This window comes from Chiloscyllium plagiosum, unplaced genomic scaffold (assembly GCF_037043375.1).
Source record: "Chiloscyllium plagiosum isolate Xiang-an unplaced genomic scaffold, Cpla_swu_hap1 HiC_scaffold_6, whole genome shotgun sequence".
Lineage (NCBI taxonomy): Eukaryota > Metazoa > Chordata > Chondrichthyes > Orectolobiformes > Hemiscylliidae > Chiloscyllium > Chiloscyllium plagiosum.
The window spans coordinates 75576709-75599979 of record NW_028270144.1 but is presented as its reverse complement, the minus strand read 5'-3'; the positions used below and the strand labels follow the sequence as shown (position 1 = coordinate 75599979).

Sequence of the window (23271 nt, the reverse complement as noted above, 5' to 3'; positions counted from 1 at the left end):
CACAGTAGATAACATTATCACTGCGGGGATGTCGATTATCAACTTATCGGACCACACCCTTCGACCGGAAGAGACTGAAGTCCTGAGCAGAGGTCTCAATTTCTGCCCCATCACCAAAATGGACCCCTTGGTTCTTTCAGCAGACACGGAGGAGATCATCAGATGAATGAGACTCTGGGAATTCTTTCAAGGTGCCAGCAGTGATCCCAACGAGCCCAATGACGAACCGGAACAGTCATCACAGGGATCCGTAGAGGAGCGACCAAAGAAGGAATCAACTTGGACCCCACCGGAGATCCAAGATGGCGGCGACCCAGCAAGTCTGAGTCTATAGTGCTCCTCCCAAGACTTGGGCAAAGTAGGCTACCTGCCTCCACCACACTTACCAAATAATTTAAAATAGTTTTTACTTAATGCAATTAGTTGCTCAGTACTAAATTTAAACAGTCTAGTTTCCCATAAAAATGACTAGGGGGCAAGGAGCCCGCAGTTCTCAGCGGGCAGGAACCCCTCCCCCACCTTCCCCAGCTGCTGCAGAGGCATCCGCAGCCACCTCGGGGGACTTACCTATGATGGCGAGCCTCATGGAAGTAATCTCCAAACTTGATGCGAAGATAGACGCCTTCATCGAAGAGTCCCAGAGCCGATAGGACTCACTCTTGGCCATGCTACAAAAGCAAGACCGAGACATCGAGGAAATCGAGTGCCGAGTTGGAGGGGCGGAGCTAAAGTCCGCGACCTCCGAGACTATAGCAGAATCAGCCGTACATCGGGTCCGGATTCTCGAACAGCGAGTCCGGACCTTAGAAAATCACATCGGCGAATATTCATTTTCTGGGCCTTCCCGAACAAGAAGAGGAAGACCAGCTTACAGCATTTCTTGAGCAGTGGCTTCCACAGCTGTTAAATCTGGAGGCTGGATCAGGACAGGTAAGGGTGGAATGGGCCTAATGGGTTGTAATACGGGCCCGGCTCAAACCAGCGCCCCCCGCCTGGACCTGTTCCAGCTGCGAGCTACAAGGTGAGGCAGATGCTCTTGGAAGCTTCCAGAAATCTTGGGAAAGATCCCCAAGCCATGATTTACAAAGGATCCAAGATTATGTTATTCCAGGACTTTTCCCCAGCTCTGGTCTGAAAGAGGAAGGCGTTTGATGAAGTGAAGTAGCATTTAAGGGACTTAAACATTCAGTACTCCTTGCACTACCCAGCCATGCTACGCTTTAGCCATGAAGGGTCAGTGTACAACTTCGGATTGCCGGAGAAGGCCAAGGAATTTTTGGACTCTCTTAGATAAATTGTAAGAGTTATTGATGTTGTTTTGACCTCCCCCCACCTTGGTTTACCCCCTTTTTTTCTCCTTTCATTACCTTACTGTTTAATATTATCTCTGGGGGGTGGAGAGGGGTTTATTTATTTGTTCTTCACTTAGCGATTTTCTCCCCCTTCTTTTTTAATCTATATATAGGCCGGGGGGGGGGGGGTCTAGTTAATGTAGGTGGGGGGAGGTGGTTACCTTATCCTATTTTATCTCTGTCTTTAGGAGCGGGGTTGTTTTCCCCTGTTATTTTGTATTACTATATTTAATTATTATTTGTTGAGACTGTAATTTTACAATTATATATGTTCATACATAGTATCAACATTACCAAATATATACAGGTGTTGGTGTGGGTGGGGGGGGATGAGGGGTAGGGTACTCACTGTAAACTTTAGCTCAGTAGTATATTTGAATTTTCTTTATCCGATCAAGGGGTGTCTGGGTCAAGGGTGGGGCACTGGCTGGGAGAGGATATGATGGGCTTTTGGAAAGGAAGCGATGCCCCCTGGGAACAAGGGGGAAAATCTCCGTTTAAATACATTTTATATTTTTTTATTTAGAAATAGTTTTTTATTATATTGATTGGAGTGCATTAAAGAGCCTCTATTTTAGTGAATTTCATATGCTCTATGCTCGGGATGTTCTGGATAGGGTTTCTTCGCCCAAGGGGTCTTGGACTTGCCCGGACAATTATGGTTAATCAGTCGATTAAATGGTGCACCTGGAATGTCAAGGGGAGTAATTCAACAATCAAAAGGAAGAAAATACTATCAAACATCAAGAAAGAAAGGGTTGATATAGCTCTCCTACAGGAGACACACTGATTGGATAAAGAACACTTGAAATTACGACAGGGAAGAGATTATTTTCCATTCTCTCTTTCTGTGCAAGGAAAAATATTTTGGTAAACTGGGCGGCTGAGGGCTCTCATGGACTTTCAAATTGGCACAGACTAATTATGGAATATACTCCCCCTGACTTCCTTACAAATATGGTGCACCAAAAACCGAATTTCACATAAAATATCTTGAATTACACAAATACAGATATTTTGGTCATCCTAACAAGGGCTTTTATTTAATTGAGATTGCAAACCTGGCTGATCCAGGGCCCCTTGGGAGAGGAATCCCACACGAATACGGGTTTTGTTACAATCTGATGTTAACACATTCCAAGCATGTATTTCACTACTCAGTTTCTGTGTTATCTGTCTTTTTTTTTCTTGAATAATATAAGAAATTTAATCATACACTCTGGTTAGTTGTAGGTTAGATGAGTAACTAGTTGAGTTTTGTCTTTTTTTCTCTCGGTATCTCTTTTTTTCTGTTTGATAGATTTTGGTTATTTATTTATTTAAGATTTAATTGTATATCAATATTTGTACTTGGGGTTTATTTTATTTGTAAACTTGTAAAAACATGTTAAATTTTCAATAAAAATATCTATTGAAAAAAACTTGGACGCCACCTGAGGGCCACTGCCTGGGCTTGACATGTATGATCAAACCATCAAGAAATATATAAACGCCAGGTTCATCAGCTGTACCCACAAGGTAGAGGAAAACATCAAGTGGACAGAGTTGTTAAGAAAGCATATGGAGTTTTGGCTTTCATTAACAGGGGGGATTGAGTTTAACAGCCGTGAGATCTTGTTGCAGCTCTATAAAACTTTGGTTAGACCGCACTTGGAATACTGTGTCCAGTTCTGGTCGCCCTATTATAGGAAAGACGTGGATGGTTTGGAGAGAGTTCAGAGAAGGTTTACCAGGATGCTGCCTGGAATGGAGGGCTTATCTTATGGAGAGAGGTTAACTGAGCTCGGACTTTTTTCATTGGAAAAAAGGAAGAGAGGGAACCTAATTGAGGTGTACAAGATAATGAGAGGCATAGATAGAGTTGATAGCCAGAGACTTTTTCCCAGGGCAGAAATTATTAACGAGGGGTCATAGTTTTAAGTTGTTTGGCGAAAAGTATAAAGGGGATGTCAGAGGCGGGTTCTTTACTCAGAGAGTTGAGAAAGCATGGAATGAAAGGGGGCTGAAAGGCCTATTCTGTGCTGTACTGTACTGTTTTATGTTCTATGCTCTATCACCCGTTCACAACGCAACGCCATCCATGCTCTCAAAACCAATCACAACATTGTCATCAAACCAGCAGATAAAGGAGGAGCCATCGTCATTCAGAATAGAACAGATTACTGCAAGGAAGTGTACCGACAACTGAACAACCAGGAACACTACAGGCAACTACCAGCTGATCCGACCAAAGAACATACCTGTGAACTAAATGCATTGATCAGGACTCTGGATCCAGTCCTTCAGAGTTCCCTACGCGCCCTCATCCCATGTACTTCTCACGTAGGCGACTTCTACTGCCTTCTAAAGATACACAAAGCCAATACACCAACTCGTCCCATTCTATCAGGCAATGGGACCCTGTGCGAGAATCTCTCCGGTTATGTTGAAGGCATCTTGAAACCCATTGTACAAGGGATCCCCAGCTTCTGTCGTGACACTACAAATTTCTCACAGAAACTCAGCACCCATGGACCAGTCAAACCGGGAACATTCCTCATTGGTGGGATGATACTATCATGGTCATTCTAACAGATGAGAGACTTAACAAACAACCAAGGTATTTTTCAATGTATAATTTCAGTTACATCACATTGTAAACTTTTGCTATAAATTCTGTGTCTTACTGAATTGTGCACGCCACAACCACCTGATGAAGGAGCGACGCTCCGAAAGCTAGTGCTTCCAATTAAACCTGTAGGACTATAACTTGGTGTTGTGTGATTTGTAACTTTGTACACCCCAGTCCAATACCGACATCTCCAAATCACAGAAATTAAGGGGAAGAGAAGATGCGGGGGGCAAGGGGTGGGGATGGGGAGGTTCTGCTCGGGAAGTAGACTCCATTGCCGACTTTTCAGGATGGAGGTTGCATTCTGAGGAAGAGAAGACAATTGTGAAGAAGGCAGCTGTATTTGTAAGAGTAGGGGAATTATGGTAAAGCATGGATAAGAAATGAATTATACAGGATAGGGCTTATCCATCGCCAGGCACACCCAAGCTTCAAGAGGCATAATGTTTATGACCCTCCCTGGCATGAAGCGCTTATGCCTGAAACGTTAATTCTCCAGCTCCTCAGATGCTCCCTGACTTGCTGTGCTTTTCCAGACTCTGATGTCGACTCTGATCTCCAGCATCTGCAGTCCTCACTTGCTCCTATGTCACCTCCTCTGCCAGGGGCTGCGGAGGAAAAGCAGAGCAGGTGAAGGCTCAAGCATGAATTGGGTAGGGATTTGGGAAGGTGCAAAGCCTATAGGGTTCACAGGAAGGGCTTCCAGGAATGAGAACTGAGTGCGCATGGCCTCACTGCTATGCAGAAGGTGGAAGACATAGGCTGAAGAATGCTTACTATAACCTTCTAATATGCTGGAAATTAGAAGTGTACAATCGGAAAGAAAATGTCTATGCCCACAATTGGAGTGGCCAGGTAAGTGTCCCGAACAACAAGCCCCATCAATTTGAGGCCCATTAAAGGGAATCATTTCACAGACCCATGCACTGCACGAGTCATAGACCATCACTGACCATCCTTACAAATTATCTCGTTTACTATTCACCTCCCTGCTCCAGACATCACTGACCACCGTGTTCATGCCAACATCTTTGGAGACAGGGACCAGAGAAAGAATACTGATGCTGGATGGTGAGGGGCACAGTGTAACAGGGCCCATTGTCCTATATGTGCCTTGTTCCTCTTGTTTCCACCTGCTGCAAGAAGCTCTCAATCAATACGCCATCTAAGCTATTCTGTCATTCACCCACTGATTGGTGAGCAAACACGTCTTCAGTTGTGGAAGCTGCTGCCATTCATTGACCTGATTAGTTCTGTAGCTGGGGTGGAGGGAGCCCACTCGGCGATGGAACCTGTTGGTCCTGGAGGCTTAGTCAGGCAACCATAGGCAAGTGAATCTCCTTCAGCTCGAACATCCACGCATTGGAGGCTGGAGGTTGAGGGCCCAGACACTTCTGGAGTGTCCAGAATGTAGATTTCAGAGACGTAACTCCATCGCTGGTTGGGTGCATTCTGGCAAAACCACGCACGCTTGTAAGGAAGGGGTATCTGGACTACATGCCATAGTCATCCCTCCACCAGCATACCTCACACTACCTACCCACCCACCCACACCAATGTTAGGTTCAATGGCTTTTTCTTTCACATGGAACAATTTTCTTGTTAAATCCATATTTCGTTTGTGGTTCACTCAAACCAGAAATAAAACACAAGGTAGACAGAGGGTAAACCTGAACAGAATGTTATTTTCCATCCTCTCAGCCTCACAGTTGATCTTAGATTGCCCCTCTAGCTCCTGCTTTTGGGTCACCTGACCCACTCTTTTAAAGGGCAACACACAACCAAGTAATTCCCAAGTCCACCTTAACTGGAACCTGGCTCATTTTCTATTGGTGTTAATTTGTTCCAAATGCAAGTCGAAGTGAGCGAACCAGCCCACTAAACAATGTGGAAGCTGACTTAGACCGTAAAAACTCTAGCTTATCTCTCCACCCTTCAAGCTCTCTGCCTTTATTCCTGTTGAAGGGCTTTTGCCCGAAACGTCAATTTTACTGCTCCTCGGATTCTGCCTGAACTGCTGTGCTCTTCCAGCACCACTAATCCAGAATCTGGTTTCCAGCATGTGCAGTCATTGTTTTACCTATACAATCAATTCAACTGAATGCATAGTGTTGGAAGAAGCCACACACCACCACCCCACCTCCTTTTAAAGCCACTAATTGCTACATTCAGTTAACTGATCAGTTGAAGTGTCCCACAGACTTTTGAAAAGGCACCAAGGATAAAGGAATGAGCAATAGGTTAATTGGAGGGGTGGGGAGGTAAGAAAATTACTTTGGGTCAGGGTGGGGCTTGAGTCAGGTGAAGTTGGAGGCCAGAGGACAGGTCAGGTCAAGTTGGAATGGGGGTGGGGGAGTGGGGCAGGGTGAATTAGTTTTGTACTTACCCAGGAGCTAGAGTAGCTTTTAGACTAATTTCTCTTGGATAATTAAACCGTTGAGTGAGTTGGAAGCCTCAAAAGTTTCATCAGAAGTCTCCAACCCCAGATTGGAATTGAAGCCTTTTCCAGGGTGTTTCAGACACCAAGTGATTGGTCATCAGAAGTACAAGATTCCTGCACAGTTCACAGGTTGCCAGTGTATCACGACTACTTTCAGAAAATGTTTCTTTTCAGGGTACATTGCTGCAATGATCATCTTCCAATTGGAAGATCTGGGCCATTTTCTTCTCTAACTAGATAGTATCTCCAAAACCCCATCTGTAGCTAAGAGTACAACTAGTTCTTGCAACATCAACTTTCCTTCTTGTGCGTCAAACGATTCGAGCCCATGCCTTGTTGGCCCCGACTAGATACTACACCATGAATGATCAAATGCTCTTGAACTTTAATTGGCATTTTACTGCGTAAACAGTTCATGGTCAAACTTGGATTGGCTAAATACTCCATGACCTAATTCTTGATTGATTTATTTAGAACTACTCTTAGTGACAAGACTTCCTTTTTCCCCAATTCAGTTATTAGTATGTCAAGCATTTTATAAGATCGTCCTTCTAAATATAGCTTGTCCCACTTAGCTTACCAACTTCAGGTCTTTACCAAGATAATATGGCACCAAGGAGGCCATTTATGCATTAACTTAATATGTACTATTGGCTCCTAATGATTTAGTATCATCCCAAATGGTACATATGAATGTTCACCGAAATCTATCAATATCCTCTAACTATAAGAAACTCAACTTTTCATACCTAAAACAAATTGTAGTTCACAATGACCTCATAAACTAATACAAATAGGCCAATTATATGCCTAGATCATTTTAAAATACAGTTGTGTCTTTGAATAAAAGCTGTGTCCCCTCAAAAGCATTTTCACATTTGTCAGCCCCAAGTTTATATTAATTTGAACCTCGTTGTATGATTCTGATGCTATTTTACCCTTTTTTGTTAAATCAACTTTTTGGTTACTCTTAATAGGAGTGTTTTAGAAACCAAGAATGTAATGTAACATTTAAGCCAATTCTTTTTGCCTAATATTATCCGTAACCTTCAGCAGAAAACACAGATGGATCTCTTTTGCTAACTTTTTGCTTTTCCATAGAATGCATTTTTGTTGAATATTTGGAAATTTTTCTTTAAAACATTTTGACTGTCACCATTTTGTCAATCTACCACAGGAACCTTTGCCATATCTCCCTTTATATTGTGGTATGGAGACTTAAATAGTTTCCACTTTTTTTGTACAAAATACAGGTGACAAAGATTACTATTCTATTCTAAATCTATGCAATTGGCTTTAAGATTCTTGTTTAAGACTGGCATGCACTCCATAAACATACAATTGTATAATGGCCAATATTTCCCAGATGTTTTATAGTAAAATTATTAATTAAACCCTTCCTCACTACACAATACTAGGTCTAAAATATCTTACTGCTATTTGGTTTCATGATGCATTGCTCCAGAAAACAAAAGGATTCTACAAGCTCATCTTTCAGGTTGGACCAGTTGCAATGGAAGTCACAATTACTATGTTGTCTTTGTCACAGCAAAAATATTTTATTGTTCAATGCTCTGTACACGAGTATAATTATTATTTGAGTGCCTACAAATTACGATCAATAATGTTCTGACAGTTGCTGATCAATTTTTGATCTTCAGGGCCAAGGTCCTTTATCATTAATATTCCTTTGTAATTCTGTACTATCAAGGCAATTTTCCATTATTGTTTTATCTTTTCAAAACATAGTACCCTGGAACATTTATCTCCTAATGTTGTTTACTTTGCAACCATGTTTCTGCAATGCTGATTAGATCTAAACAATTTACCTCTGTGCAAGTAACTCCTCTTATGACAGTTTCTTAACGCATTTCAATAAAGTGTCTTAAAATTTTAAACCATTATTCCCTGCATGGACCTTAATCACTCATGATTTTTGTTAAAGTCTCTATTCATTTCTGTCCCACTCTACCTACTCTCTACACTATTCTATTACATAAGACCATTAAACACAGAAGGCCTTTCAGCCCATCAAGTCTGCTCCAACATGCAATGAGATCCTGCCCTTTTCCCATTACCATTAATTTTCTTACAGATTTAAAATCTGGCCATTTAGCCTTGAACAATAGACTGACCCAGATCTACTGGCCTCTTTAATAAAGAAATCTACAGATTCATTACTGTCAGAAAAAAAAATCCGCATTAGTCTTAAATGGGCGATGTCTTAACTCAGATCATGCCCTCTGATTCTAGCCTCTCCCTAAAGGGGAAACAGCCTTTCCACATCTACTCTGTCAAGTCTCCAAAGGATCTTGTTCATTTCAGTCAGGTCGCCTCTCGTTCTTCTAAACTCCAATAAGCACAGGTTCAATTTACTGAATCTCACCTCATAAGACAACTCCATTCCCAGGAACACCCTTGACCACTTTCTCTGGACTGCTTCCAATGCTTGTATATCTTTCCTTAGATAAGGGGACCAAAATTCTTCACAGTATTCCAGGTGTGGTTTAACTAGCCCCTTGTATAATTTTAGCTCGATTTCCTTATTTTTCTACTCCACTCCTTTTGAAATAAAGGCCAAGATTCCTCTGTGTTTTCCCTTTGGATTCCTAAATCTTCCTGCATCTGAATTCCCTCTAGCCTGTGGTTTAAAGCTCTATCCACAGCCCTGGTCTTACAAATTATCACAATACAGGTCCCAGTTTAAGTGGAGCTGAAAATGTGTTGCTGGAAAAGTGCAGCAGGTCAGGCAGCATCCAAGGAGCAGGAGAATCGACATTTCGGGCATGAGCCCTTCTTCAGGCTCATGCCCGAAACATCGATTCTCCTGCTCCGTGGATGCTGCCTGACCTGCTGCGCTTTTCCAGCAACACATTTTCAGCTCTGATCTCCAGCATCTGCAGTCTTCACTTTCTCCCAGTTTAAGTGGAGCCCATCTAAACAGCACAACTCCTGTTTTCTCCAATAATGTGCCACAGCCCATTAATCAAACCTTTTTCTTCCCATTTCACACACTGAGCCACATATTTACTTCTCGGATTCACCCTATATCATTTGATGCATGGCTTAAAAAATCATCCAGAGTTATCAGTTTTGATATTCAGCATTTTGATTAGGATCCCAAATCAAATCATCTTTGCTGAAGATCAATCCTGGTTCTTCCTTTGTTGCGAGCTCCTACATGACAACTGGACCCTCCCTTTCCAAGTTTAGCTCCAGTCACAAGAAGTCCTTAATCCAGGTATCATATAGGTAACATAAGCTTCCAGTCAGAGCAGCTGAGACCAGCATCCATTCTTGATTGTATTGTCCTTCAAGGAGAAAGTGAGGACTGCAGATGCTGGAGATCAGAGCTGAAAATGTGTTGCTGGAAAAGCGCAGCAGGTCAGGCAGCATCCAAGGAACAGGAGAATCGACGTTTCGGGCATAAGCCCTTCTTCTGAAGAAGGGTTTATGCCCAAAACGTTGATTCTCCTGTTCCTTGGATGCTGCCTGACCTGCTGCGCTTTTCCGGCAACACATTTTCAGCTCTGTATTGTCCTTCATCACTACTCATTTCCTTTGTATCTCACAAACTCCATCACTTGAATGGTTTAGTGGACCATGGCCTGTCTCCTCAACCACTCTGCAGTCCTTGATCTCTGCCATACTGCAAGCAAGAAAGATGGATAACCACTACTTCCTGGTGATTTCTGTTCACTGGGTTGCTTAATTAGCTTGCAGTTTTAAAAATTTAAACTAGTGTCTTTTAATCAGTTAGAAAAATAGTTAAGCGAGATCCCATCTGCATTAACTTTACCACGCAGCACTCAGTTCATGAAATATTCTGTTCTTTGATCACCATGTTTCCTCATTTTTTGCACCACTGTGACAAAATTAAGTACAACAATATAATGCTTCAAGTAGCAACAATGCTTTGCTCCAAGAATTCTTTTTATTTTTACAATGATCAAAAATCCAGCTGGAATCTTGGAACATATTGGTGATAAATGAAAACTTTTTGAACAATTTATCACATTAAATATGTTTTTTTTAAGTAAAGCAAGTATCAAAAGTTTAAACTGCTGGATGAATGCATTTTACTTCAATTTATCTTTAAATATGAATGATACAGTCATGCAGCAGCTCAAATCTTTTGGGGGAATGGAAAAGAAGCAAAGTTAAGAACAGAGATAATCACACTTGCAAGTCTGTGGAGGACTGCTCCGAAAAACAGCATGATCTGAAATTCAAGAGATGACTCATAATCAAACTACTCAGAGGGTAGTTAACTTTCTGAAAAGGACAGCCTTCAATCAGTAATTTTGAGGCATCTTCCACTGATTTACAATTCTAAGATGTACTTAGTTATCAACAAAAATAAATCAATACATTCTCAAATTTTAATCTTTTCTTTTTTCACTTTCAACAGCTAATCCATTGATCTTTATGCTATTCGTAAGTAGTTAACAAAGAGGATTTTTGTCACAAAAATTGCAAATGTGCTCCTCTTCTGAGATATAACAAATTGCTGTAAGATACAACAGATCAATACTAGACCTAGATACAAACTGAGAATTTACATTTCAGTTGTGCATGGAGAATTTTAACAGTCACCTCAAAATATGAACTACAGAATATATTGAACCTGGACAACTCAAATTATTGTTGAAGATGCCTACCTGAAACTTGCTGCTATAGTTCCTGTTGAAATTTGAGCATTTCTCTACCTCTTGCACAGGATACATAAAAGACGCATCTTGTTGTTTGAACATATCCATTACCACTCCATTTGGTTTCTGACCCATTAAACTTTGTCATTTATTTTGTTCTGCATTTCAATTTACCAAAATTCTTTCCTTATGATTATCTTCCTCTATTACACTCAAACCAGTTAATTGTTAGCTTTCCTCCATTCTGAAGTCATCGACTTGAAAGGTTATCGCTGTTTGTCTCCACTAAACTGCTGAATAATTTGGCAATTTCTATCACTTTCAAATTTTCAGCAGTCTTATAACTTTGCTTTTGTAGATAAACATCAACACTAATTTGATAACCTTCTGTCTGTCACGATCTGCACCATTTGCTTTTGCCTAGTTTATACACAAAAATAGTCATTAACAAAGTTCTGCTGCAAGTATTCTTTGTGCACATCAATACATTCTTAGTGTCATGGAGTCATACAGTACAGAAACACACCCTTTGGTCCAACTAGTCCACGCCAAACATAATCCCAAACTAAATTAATCCCACCTATCTGCTCCTGGCCCATATCTCTCCAAACCTTTCCCATTCATGTACTTATCCAAATGTCTTTTAAACAGTGTAATTGTATCCACATCCAACTCAAGAAGTTTATTCCAGATGCGGACTACCCTCTGTGTAAAAAAAATTGCCTCTCATGTGTTTGAAATCTCTCTTCTCTCACCTGAAAAATATGCCCCCAAGTCTTGAAACCCCCCATCGTAGGGGGAAGACAACTACCATTAACCCTGTCTTTACCCACATCGTGTCATAAATTTCTATAAGGTCACCTCTCAACCTCCTATGCCCCAGTGAAAGAAGTCCCAGCTTTACAGCCTGTCCTTATAACTGAAACCTTCCATACCGTGGAATATCCTGGTAAATCTCTTCTGAACCCTCTCCAGCTTAATAGTATCCTTCCTATAACTGGATAACTAGAATTTGATACAGTATTCCAGACGAGGCCTCACCAATGCCCTGTACAACCTCAACATGACTTACTGACTCCTATACTCAAAAGAGGTGAGCAATGAAGGTAAGTGTGCTAAACGCCTTTTTAACCATGTCTATATATGATTCAAACTTCAAACAGTTATGTATCTTAACGGCTAGGTCCCTCTGTTCAACTACACTACCCAAGCCCTACCCTTGCTTGTTGTACCAAAATGTAATACCTTGCATTTGTCCAGATTGAACTCCATCTGCCATTTTCAACCCAACAATCCATTTGATCAAGATCCCTTTGTAATTTTAGAAAATCATCTTCACTGTTTACTATACCACCAATTTTGATGTCATCCGCAAACTTAGTAACCATGCCTTCTATATTTGCATCCAAATCATTTATATAAATGACAAATAAAAGAGGGCCTAGAACCAATCCCTGTGTAACATCACTGGTGACTGGCCTCCAGTTCAAACAACAACCCTCTATCACCACTGTCTGCCACTTGCTATTAAGCCAATTATGTATCCAACTGGCAAGCAAATTCAAAGGCTGGAATAGTGGGTCTGCATTAACTTGAATAAAGAAATTGGCTTAAAGAAAGAAAACAACAATCTATGATAAACAGTTGTTCTTCAGACAGGAGAATGGTAGTCAGCGATGATCTCCAAGGTTTAGTCCAAGACCACTTTTCAAAAATGTATATAAATGGCTTGTATATTGGAATACAGGATAAAATTTTAAAAACTGCCAATAACACTAAACTTGAAAGTCTGGCAATGTGAAGATTATACCATTAAATTGTAACAGGACATAGGTAAACTAGCAGAATAGACAATTAAGTGAAAATGATAGGTAGATTTAAAAAAGTAACGCATTTTGACAGAATCATAGAATTCCTACAGTGTGGAGGCAGGCCCTTCAGCCCATCAAGTTCACATCGACCCTTTAACCCAACCACTACCTTATCCCTGTAACCCCTGCATTTCCCACAGGTAACCCACCTAGCCTACACCGTCCTGGACACCATGTGCAATTTATTATGGCCAATTCACCTAATCAGAGCACCAGAGGAACCCAACGCTGACGGGGGACATTGTGCAGACTGCATCCAGACAGTCGTCCAAGGGTGGAATCAAACCTGCATCCTGGCGCTGTGAGGCAGAAGCACTGACCATAGTGCCACCATGCCAAATAAGAAAAGTCAATGCAAATTTAAAAAGTCAACACAAATTAAATGGTAATGGTCTAAAATGTGCACAGTGACGAAGGGAATTCAGCTTATATGTATTAATCTTTGAAAGTGGAAGGATATAGTGTAAGAGTAATTTTGTCATATTGGTCACCATACCTTTGAGGGGGTTTTGGAGAAATTTACCAAAATAGGATTATAGCTACAACACTGGAGAAGCAGGATTTGCTCTCCTTTGAGCAAAGGAGATTGAGGGGACATTTAATATAGTTGCACAAGACGATGACTGATTTGGAAAATGTAGACAGACATAAGCTAATGGCACAAGGACTAGGAAACACAGATTCAAAGTTTGAGCAAGAAAGGGAGAGGATACCTGAATAAGAACTATGGGGATGATGCAATCAAAAATGATGAATGAAAAATAAAATGGAGAACTAGAATTGCAGGACTATAGAGATAGAGTGAAAGAATGGGACTGACTGGATTGATCTAGCTGGGATTATGGTCTACTGGCCTCCTTCAGTAATGTCAGAACTATAACTCAACCTAGTCAATACATCTCAATTTTCCTAATTCATCTCTTCTCCAACTTTAACAATCACAGCTTATTATCAATTGTAGATCTTCACCTATTTCTTGCAAGTGATTGCTTAATACATAGCACGCAGAGATTTTAATAATTTTTCTTCAAATTGTAAGTTCCAAATAACTGAAGGTGGACCAAGATAAGACTGATTGGTTTATTGTCAAATACTTGTGAACAAAGATCCCCTATGAATTTTAAAAATATTGTCAAGTTGTATGCGACTGGCTACCTTGTGCTTCTAAAGATGGGTGCAGAAATGATTTTCTTTTTAAATCAGACACAATTATATTTCTATACATTTGCATCAAACATGAAGCCAGCCATATCGCAGTTTAAAAAGTTTAAAAACAGTGCTGAAAGTATATTTTTGTGATAAAATTCTGTTCTTATTCATGATCTTCCTTTTCATTTTTGAAATACAGAAAATGTGCTCTTCAATATTAAGCCAAGGCTGTGATTTACTTCCTTTACAATCTGAAGAGTTGGTGGGGAGAGAGAAAAGAAATCATAAATCGGCAGATCGTACCCTCACCTAACCTCCACAAGCACATGTGTAGTATTGAGGAGTGTGAACCGCAACCCGTACGTACTCTTAAGGATCAATGAATCAACAGTAAAATCATATTTGTAACCGTCATTTTAGTTCAGTCAGTAATTCCAAAAAAAAGGTATCAGACGTGGTCCACATAGTTCAGCGAGTTACTGGATTAAATTTGCTGAATTATTGAGGCAGTCCTGAAATACTATCAAATGAAATGCTCTCTGGACTGCAAGGGTCTGAGGAATTGGATAAGCTCGGTTCGTTTTCCTTAGAAAAGGAAAAGGTTGAGAGAGGACCTGATGGAGCTGTGATGGATTATTAATGGCATTGATAGGGTGGATAGTCATGGAGTTGTACAGCATGGAAACAGACACTTCAGTCCAACTCGTCCATGTCAACCAGATATCCTAAATTAATCTAGTCCCATTTTCCAGCATTTGACCTATATCCCTCTGAACGCATCTTATTCATGTACCCAATAGATGCCTTTTAAATGTTATAATTGTACACACCTCCACCACTTCCTCTGCAGCTCATTCCATACATGTAACACCCCTTGCATGAAAAGGATGCGCCTAAGATCCCTCTCCCTGAAATCAATGCGCACTAGTTTTGGCTTCTCCTACCCTGGAAAAATGACCTTGACTATTCACTGTATCCATGCTCCTCATAATTTTATAAACCTCTGAGGCTAAAACCTCAGCCTCCAAAACTCTAGGGAAAAAAAAATGCCCAAACTATTCAGCCTCTCCCCACAGCTCAAACCTTCCAATCACAGCAACATCCTTGTAAATCTTTTCTGAACCTTTTCAAGTTTAACAACATTTTCCTATAGCAGGGAGACCAGGATTGAATGCAGTATTCTAAACATGACCTAATAAATGTCCTGTACAACCAAAACCTGACATCCCAACCCTATATTCAATGCAGTGACCAATAAAGGCAAATGTACCAAATGCTTTCTTCACTATCCTGTCTACCTGTGTCTCTACTTTCAAGGAACTATGAACCTGTACCCCAAGGTCTCTTTGTTCAGCAACACTCTCCAGGACCCTACCATTAAGTGTACAGTTCCAGCCTGATTTGCCTTACCAAAATGCAACACCTCACATTTATCTAAATTAAAATCTATCTGCCACTCCTCGGCCCATTGGCCCACCTGATCAAGGCTCTGTTATATTCTGAGATAAGCTGTCCACTGCATCACCAATTTTGGAACCATCTGCAAACTTACTCCTATATGCACATCCAGTCAATAATTAGGAGTATGGCCTTCCACCTCACACTAAATCCAAGAGGAGAATTGAGAATTCACTTCACATAGAGGGTGGCGAGAGTCTGGAACTCACTGCCTGAAAGTCATTAAGTCAGAAACTCTTGTAACATTTAAGTAGTATTTAGATATTCACTTGCATTGTCATAGCCTCAGCCAAAGTGGGAAAACAGAATTAGTGTAGTCAGATCCTGTTGATTGCAAAGACATGATGGCCACCTTCTGTGCTGTAAATGTCTAGGAGTCTTGAGGAAATAACTATTTGTTTGGAACTACAAGACTACTACTGTTGTATCAAATTCTCTGCTGAGCTAAACTGAAATAAAATATAGTATAAGTTTACATTTTACTGTTCAAGACATCACATCCATAACTACTTAAATGTGGCCATCAGTTCATTTTGGATTTAATCCCTTTAACCAGTATTTCCATGTTTCTACACTATAATACATTTTTGTTAGATAGATCATTTATTGAATCAATTTCATGTGACAGGCTAGACAATTCTGTAAAAATATATATACAAAAGAGAAGTACACATGAACCTTGGGAATATGGAAAGTATTCTTCCCCCAAAAAGTATCTCTGGGGAAGTACAGACATAAATTCAGAAGGGGTATCAAATCATTGAGATTCACATTGAAATTTGTCGGAAGAACCCAGTTCAATAATAAATGCACAACTGCGTGATAAAATGACACAAATCAGTTTTGGTGAAATAAAATAAAATAAAATTAATTTAAAAACAAACTACTTCTTACTATCTTCATCCAAAAGGGTCCAATCTCTTCAGCTGGTTTGTGATGCTCGAAATCAATATACTGTGTCCTTAATACAAATTTTAAAAGCAACAATAAAAACACACAACCTCAAGTGGAAACTATGAGCTGCTGTTTGTTTAACATACTTCACAATAGGCTGACCATTAGACAAAGAAAATAAGCAACTTTACATAGTCAGTCAGTACAAAAATGCATATTGTGTGTGCAACTACACAATTGCATTATTAAAACAAGTTTTGTCATCATAAAATTGACATTAACTCATTTAACGATAACACTTTTATCTAGCTAACCAGCATTTTTCAGTACATAAAAGAGCACTCAATAAGTTCATGTTGTGTAAATATAGTGTGTAGAAAAATTCACAAATTACACGTTTAATGCCAGTAACCCCAAAATTATCAGTTTTATTAACCTCAATTATTAGTGTCAATGACCTGCTACATATTATGGTGAGAATTAAATATTTATTGTTTACTTGAAACAAGCATAAGGGCGCAAGAAACAAGCATGAGAGTGTCAGAGCTGTCTGCACAGGTAACATTGCCAAACATTCAACCTCACATTACGGACACCTGATTTCCATTGATCCAAAAAGTGTGTATTCTCCATTAGCTGCAAATTACAGATCAAAATTTGCTATACTGTTATTTCTACAATTTTACCATGGCAGTCTACTAAATTAAGTGTTAGCAGTTCCATTAGTGTACTCTTTGCATAAAATTTAAAAAAGTTTATATATCAGAATACAGTTTAGAGTACTTCTAGATTCTAGGAAATCTCCTCAACTACTTGGTAAGCAAAACTCTTACTGCCACATTTGTCATATCTACTTTTCTCTTAATTAGCTGTAGCTTCAGTGCATTTAAACTGTGCCCAATGTCTTTGTCAAAAGGAAAATAATTAGTGAGTATTTTAACTGGAATAATTAACACTGCATTTTCAAGGACAAAATCCCCCAATCATTCATAACTTCTAGCTAATTAAATGTACATCGGGGAAGTTCTAGCCCAAGCGAGTGCTAAAGTGATCACTGAGAAAAAGGTTCAACCTAACCTTCAGAAGGCAATGCAAATGTAATAAAAGACAGACAGGCAAAAGAACAAAAATAACAAGACAAAATATAAAGGGGAAAAATAATTAAAGACACACAACAGAGCAACAAATCTGTAGAGAATCAAGAAATTATCAGGTTCCCTTAACATTTTTGCTCTGCATTATTGTTCAGATCTAAGGCTTTTCTCCTCATCAAACCTGGCCATTTCCAGGTCTATAGCCTGCATCACTGCAAGGGTTTGATTAAATACAACTTCTCTCCATGTTCACTTGTGAAGATAGGTGCCTTTTTGTAGTGTTCTACCAATTCATCCATGGTGTTAAATCGACGTTGCCCAATACAGTATACTCCATCTACTAGTTGAACCTTGAAATGTTTGTTCTTCCCTGATGCTTTCAGTGATATTGAGAGGTCACTAGGCTGAAAGAAAAACAATTGACTATAAATATATTGATAATAGGAACAATCTTAAAATATTTATTTCAGTAAAAATCTCCATTCATTGCATCACAGTTACACTATTAAAACCTGATAAATTCATGTACAATTACATAGAAATCTCTCTCAAGTGGAGATACAAAATGGATAGTACATTGCTTGTCCGTTATATGCAATATTCAGTTCCATCGCTGTTATTTACTCAATAGAAATTAATCTCCACTGCATGTAGGATCAACAGTTATGTAACAATTACAAGCCAATTTAATAATTATAAACCCTTGGCATCAGTGTAAATTGTGCTAACCTTTGCACCTTTTCAGAGCATGAGCTCTTAATAAAATTCTTTATTTGGTCCAGTACATTGTTAACTCAAAAGTTCAGATATCTCAGAAATTATTTTTGCATGTTTATAAATGTATATATTTGGGAAGCTGATCAAGCCAGGTTGTAACTGTCAGAAATATGGTTTGAAAGTCAAAATTCAGAAGTCAAGCAAATATTGTACACTACTTTAGAAATTGTAACTAAGAACACATTTAAGATATTGAATTGTATTGCTGAGAAAGACATTTTGTCAAAGCTTTTCACCAGTCAGGATAGTCCCAGAATACCAATGAAAAAAAGTTTTGTACTGTTAATAGAATGGCACCCTGATTGTTTGGTGCCTGGAATCTAATTGGTACAGGCATTGCCATGTTAAACATACCAGTAGATAATGACTGATAATTTACTATCAAGCTTCATTTGAATTAGGCAGGTTGTCTATAATTGATCAAGGTATTGTCCTGAAGAATGAACCAGAGAATTGTGGCCACTTATGTTAAGTTAAAACATTTGTAATATGACTAAATATTCTCTCAGCAAAGAACAGCATTCAGGTGTATCGATTTACATGGCTTCCATGAGTGCAAGTGCACCACATTGCGAGTCCAAGTGATATTTTAAATTGGTGGTCAACATAATTATTAGTTTATTCAGGATTATTTAGCAAATATTGTCCAATCTCAGCACCATATTTAATGTTGGACTCTGTTTTGACTTTTACAACCATGGGCTCATTAGGTGTACTCAGTAACTTGCCTGTTGTGAACAGTTGAAGGTAAGTTTAATATAATCTAGAAGTCTTTATGATATACATCTTACATACTTATCATCACACCAACAGTGAAATCCATATACCACATTACACATTTGTGAGATTCGTAGAACCTTACTGACTTGACAGCAACATCCTGCTAGTGATGAACATGACTCATATCGCTGCTGCATAGTAGCAGTGTGAAAGAGCTCACTTCACTTGTTCTCTTTGTTTTTGAGATACTTTCCTTTCCGGTGTAAACTGAGGTCGACCAGGTGCTTTTCAGGATCAAAAGTGGCAGCCTTGGGCCTGAACTGTCTGACCAAAGTTTTGTTTTGCACATTGTGTCAATATTGATTAGCATGTCAAACAGGAAGAAGTACTTTCTGAATCTGAACTCCTTTAACATTGACTTTATCACCAAACACCAGCAAACAATGAAGATATTGAATACTTGAAAGTGTACTAGCTAGTCTAGTGCATGTATACTGCAGGATTTCAAATTACCTGTCCAGTGTTTTATGTACATTGCAAATACCCAGCCATATTGAGGTCTCATGGTCAACTCAGTCTCTCACATCTGTGACCTCAGCAAAAGGATGGGAATCGACATCCTTAATTGGTGTGACTATTCCAAGAAAATGCATGCTTCCTTTGTGATGGGTTCATATTCATGTTCATTGAATCTGTTACCAGTTTAAACGAAAAGCCTTGTTAAAAATTAGGCTAGGTACAGGTTGCCCTGGACACACAAAAGTAACGTCCCTTTGAATCCCATCTAATTGATGACAGATTTTGCACACAAACTGGCCAAATGGTTGGACCATTTGTTGCAATCGATTTTGAACAAGCTTTCTACATACATGGTGAAGAATTCTTTCGTCCTTCTGAAGACCATTTAGGACTTGCATATCAATAACAATGCTGTGTTCATGTGCTCATTTGACATTTCTAGCTATTCACCAAGGTAGATCTTGGGGAAACCATAGACATTTGCACTGCAGTACAATATCATGGTGATCTAGATCTGCTATCACTGTGTGAAGCAGTATTCATTGAAAACATGAACTCAGCAATTTGAGCAGTTGAGTTTATTTTAACAACACCATGTATACCCAAATAGATGTGGTTGGCATAGGATTCCCTTCAGGCTCAGCTCTTACAAACATCTATGTTTGTTTCCCTGAGGAACATCTCTGTGATGGAATAATACCTAACTTTCTAATCCTTGCATATTTCCAATGTATAGATTAACTTCCAAGCTTTGTTTTAATTTATTGTCAGTCACCCTCTAGGACAAAGCAGGCTGGTTGACTGGCACCAAATCCACTTCTCCAATCACTGATGTTCAGTAGCAGCAATGTATAACATCTACAAAACACACTGCAGAAATTCACCAAGGCTCATTAGTCAGCACCTTTCAAACCCATGACTACTACTATCTAGAAGGCCAAGAGAAGACGACACATAGGAGTACCGCCACCTGAGAGTTCCCCTCCAATCATATCACCATTCAGACTTGGAAATATATTTCCATTGCTTCAATGTTGTTGGATGAAGAATCTGGAACTCCCTTTCTAACTGCATTATGGGTCTACCTACAGCAAATATACTGAAGGGGCGCAAGAAGGCGGCTCACCAATACATTCTCAAGGGCATTGTTGCTGGTCCAGGCTAGTGAATGATTTAAAAAACTACCAACTGGTGTATTCCATGTAAATTCGTAATCCACTTGCCAATCAATGAGTATTCTCTCCATTTACATTTGATTCTTTGCAAATGCCCTGGTGACTGCAAGACAGAAAAGCCTCAACAAAACGTCTTTTTTCAGCAATATCCATATTCTGAACCATAAGTTACTTTGAATGGTCATAAACTATCCATGCAAGTAGATATTTCCAGAGAAATCCATCATTTGAAATCCAGCTCAGAGGGAAATCCATGAATTTTCTTTCCCCAACAAAACTTGCTACTTTAAGAGCCTTTAAAGTGAAGTTTTGATTAAAAATCTCAATCTGGTGACAAAGGCTTGAATTTAATTCTAGTAACACAATCCATATAGCTTGACCAAGTCACAAAAAGGCGATCTTTTAACTTACATAGGCATTGCATAGTGTTCAAAAGAAGCATTCCTAAACAATTTTCACATTCAAGTAATCCAAAGTTAAAAGTTTCAAATAATATTTGTACATGAAAGTTTATCCAAAAACACCGGAATTTACAAAAAAGAATTCCCTTGAAGAACAACTCAATTAGAAATGTGGTCCGGTCGGGGTTTACAAGTTAAAGAGGTATAATGTTGTCAAAAGGGAAACCTAAAGATTGAGAGGGTTTTAGAATTCAGCAAAGGACAACTAATAAATAGACAAAAGAACAGAATATGACAGTAAACGTGCTAGACATACATAAAGCTTTTACAATCTGCTTTTATATGTAGAAGAAAGAGAGATTCCAAAAATTAAGCATGGATCCCTTAAAGGCAGACAGGAAAAATGATAACTTTGTATTTGTCTTCACAGTAGAAAACACAACAGACAGTTTAAAAATAGTTAAGAAGAAAGGCTCTAGCGAGACTGAGGAACTTATGGTACTGGATAAATGGAACTAGATTTTCCAGTACTGAGGGTCTATATTTGAGGATTTTATAGAGTATTGCAAAGTTGTTGGAAGCATTTATTCTGATCGTTTGGATCTTCTTAGAATTTCAAATAATATTAGTGAATTTCAAGGAAGGAAACACAACACTGCTATTCAACAAGGAACAAAGAAAACAAAGAACATTAGGCTAGCTAACCTGTTATCAATAGTATGGAAGATAGTATAATTTATCACTAATGTGCATTTAGAAAACTACCATGTGATTAAGTAGAGTCAATATGGATTTAAGAAATGCAAAATCTACTGTGGAGATCTTTCTTGAGTTGTTACCAGGAGGTCAGATAATGGAGAGCCAGTTGATACAGCAGTGTATTTGGATTTTCAAAAGACATTAAGATGCTAAGTAAGTGCTTATTGTGTGCAAACTCAGGTACACGAATTGAGGGAAGATTAGCAGTTTAATTTTTACAAGTGTGCTGACAATACAAAGTTATGTGGATAAATTAATCTGAGGACTCCAGGTGACTGCAAAGGAACACTTTTAGGTTAATTGAGCAAGAAAGAACATGGAAAATAATGCAGAAAAGTGTGGAGTTATTTACTTTGATAGAAAATATTTCCTTAATCAAATCGTTAGAAAGATTTTTTGTCCATATCCAAGCTTTCTTCACTACGAATGACAGAAAGGCTTAATATCACCATAGCAGGATTTTTGTGGAAAGTGTAGCAGTTTATGTAATCAAGGGATAAAAGGAAAGTGAATTTCAGGTGGAAGATAAGCCACAATCCTATTCAATGGAGGGAGAAGCTTATTTCAATTTCTAAATCTTATGCTTGTGTGGAAATTGTTGGCAACAAGTACAAAATGCAATTAAGGAAGAGACATAGAACAGTCATTATTGATGTTCTAATGATTTTATAGAATTAAGCTGTTTAGCAGACTGGGAAAATGTAAGTAATAGGAGAATGAGTACATTCAGTACTTCAAGCCTACCCACCGTTCAACAAGATCACAACTGATCTTTCTACATCTACAGAATTCTTCCACATTCTTCCCATATCCATTTTTAAAAAATAGAAATCCAACCATTTCAGAAAGGAACATCTTGTCCATACTCAACCACTGAGCCTCCAAAATCTTCTGGGGCAAAGCATTCCAAATATTCACACTGAGTGAAGGAATTCTTCCTCATCCAAATCTGAAATGGCCAGTGCTCTTATTGTGAAACTTTGTCCTCTAGTTTTAGACCTTGCCAGCCAGGAGAAACATAGTTCCTGCATCAACCTTGTTGATCCTGCAAGAATTGTGCATGTTTTAATGAGACCATCTCACATTCTTCTAAGCTCCATTGAGAAAAGGCATAGTCTACTTAATCATCCCTTGTAGGAAAATGCCTTCATCCCAGAAATTAGGTGAGTGAACTTTCACTGCACTCCCACTATAGCAAGTACACCTTTCCATGGGAAAGTAGACCGAAATTGCATGTGGTCTGAGCAAGGTTCTATATAATTGCAATAAGAAATCTTCACCCACATTCTCAAATCCTTTTGGAATAAAGGTCAACATACCATTGGACTTTATTGTTGCTGTACCTGCAATTTTATGTTAAGTGACTTGAGAACACAGACATCCAAGTAATTCAGTGGTG

At 39.0% G+C, this 23271-nt stretch overlaps 1 protein-coding gene across 1 annotated transcript in view; it reads right to left on the bottom strand.

Annotated features, from left to right (window-relative positions):
• Positions 1 to 10318: 10318 nt before the first annotated feature.
• Positions 10319 to 23271, bottom strand: part of LOC122550671 (cytoplasmic protein NCK2) — a 92936-nt gene continuing 79983 nt past the window's right edge. The window contains exon 4 of the mRNA XM_043691757.2: positions 10319 to 17925. Within this exon, the coding sequence (XP_043547692.1) occupies positions 17731 to 17925 (195 nt within the window). The 3' untranslated portion in view covers positions 10319 to 17730. The remainder of the gene's footprint in view (positions 17926 to 23271) is intronic.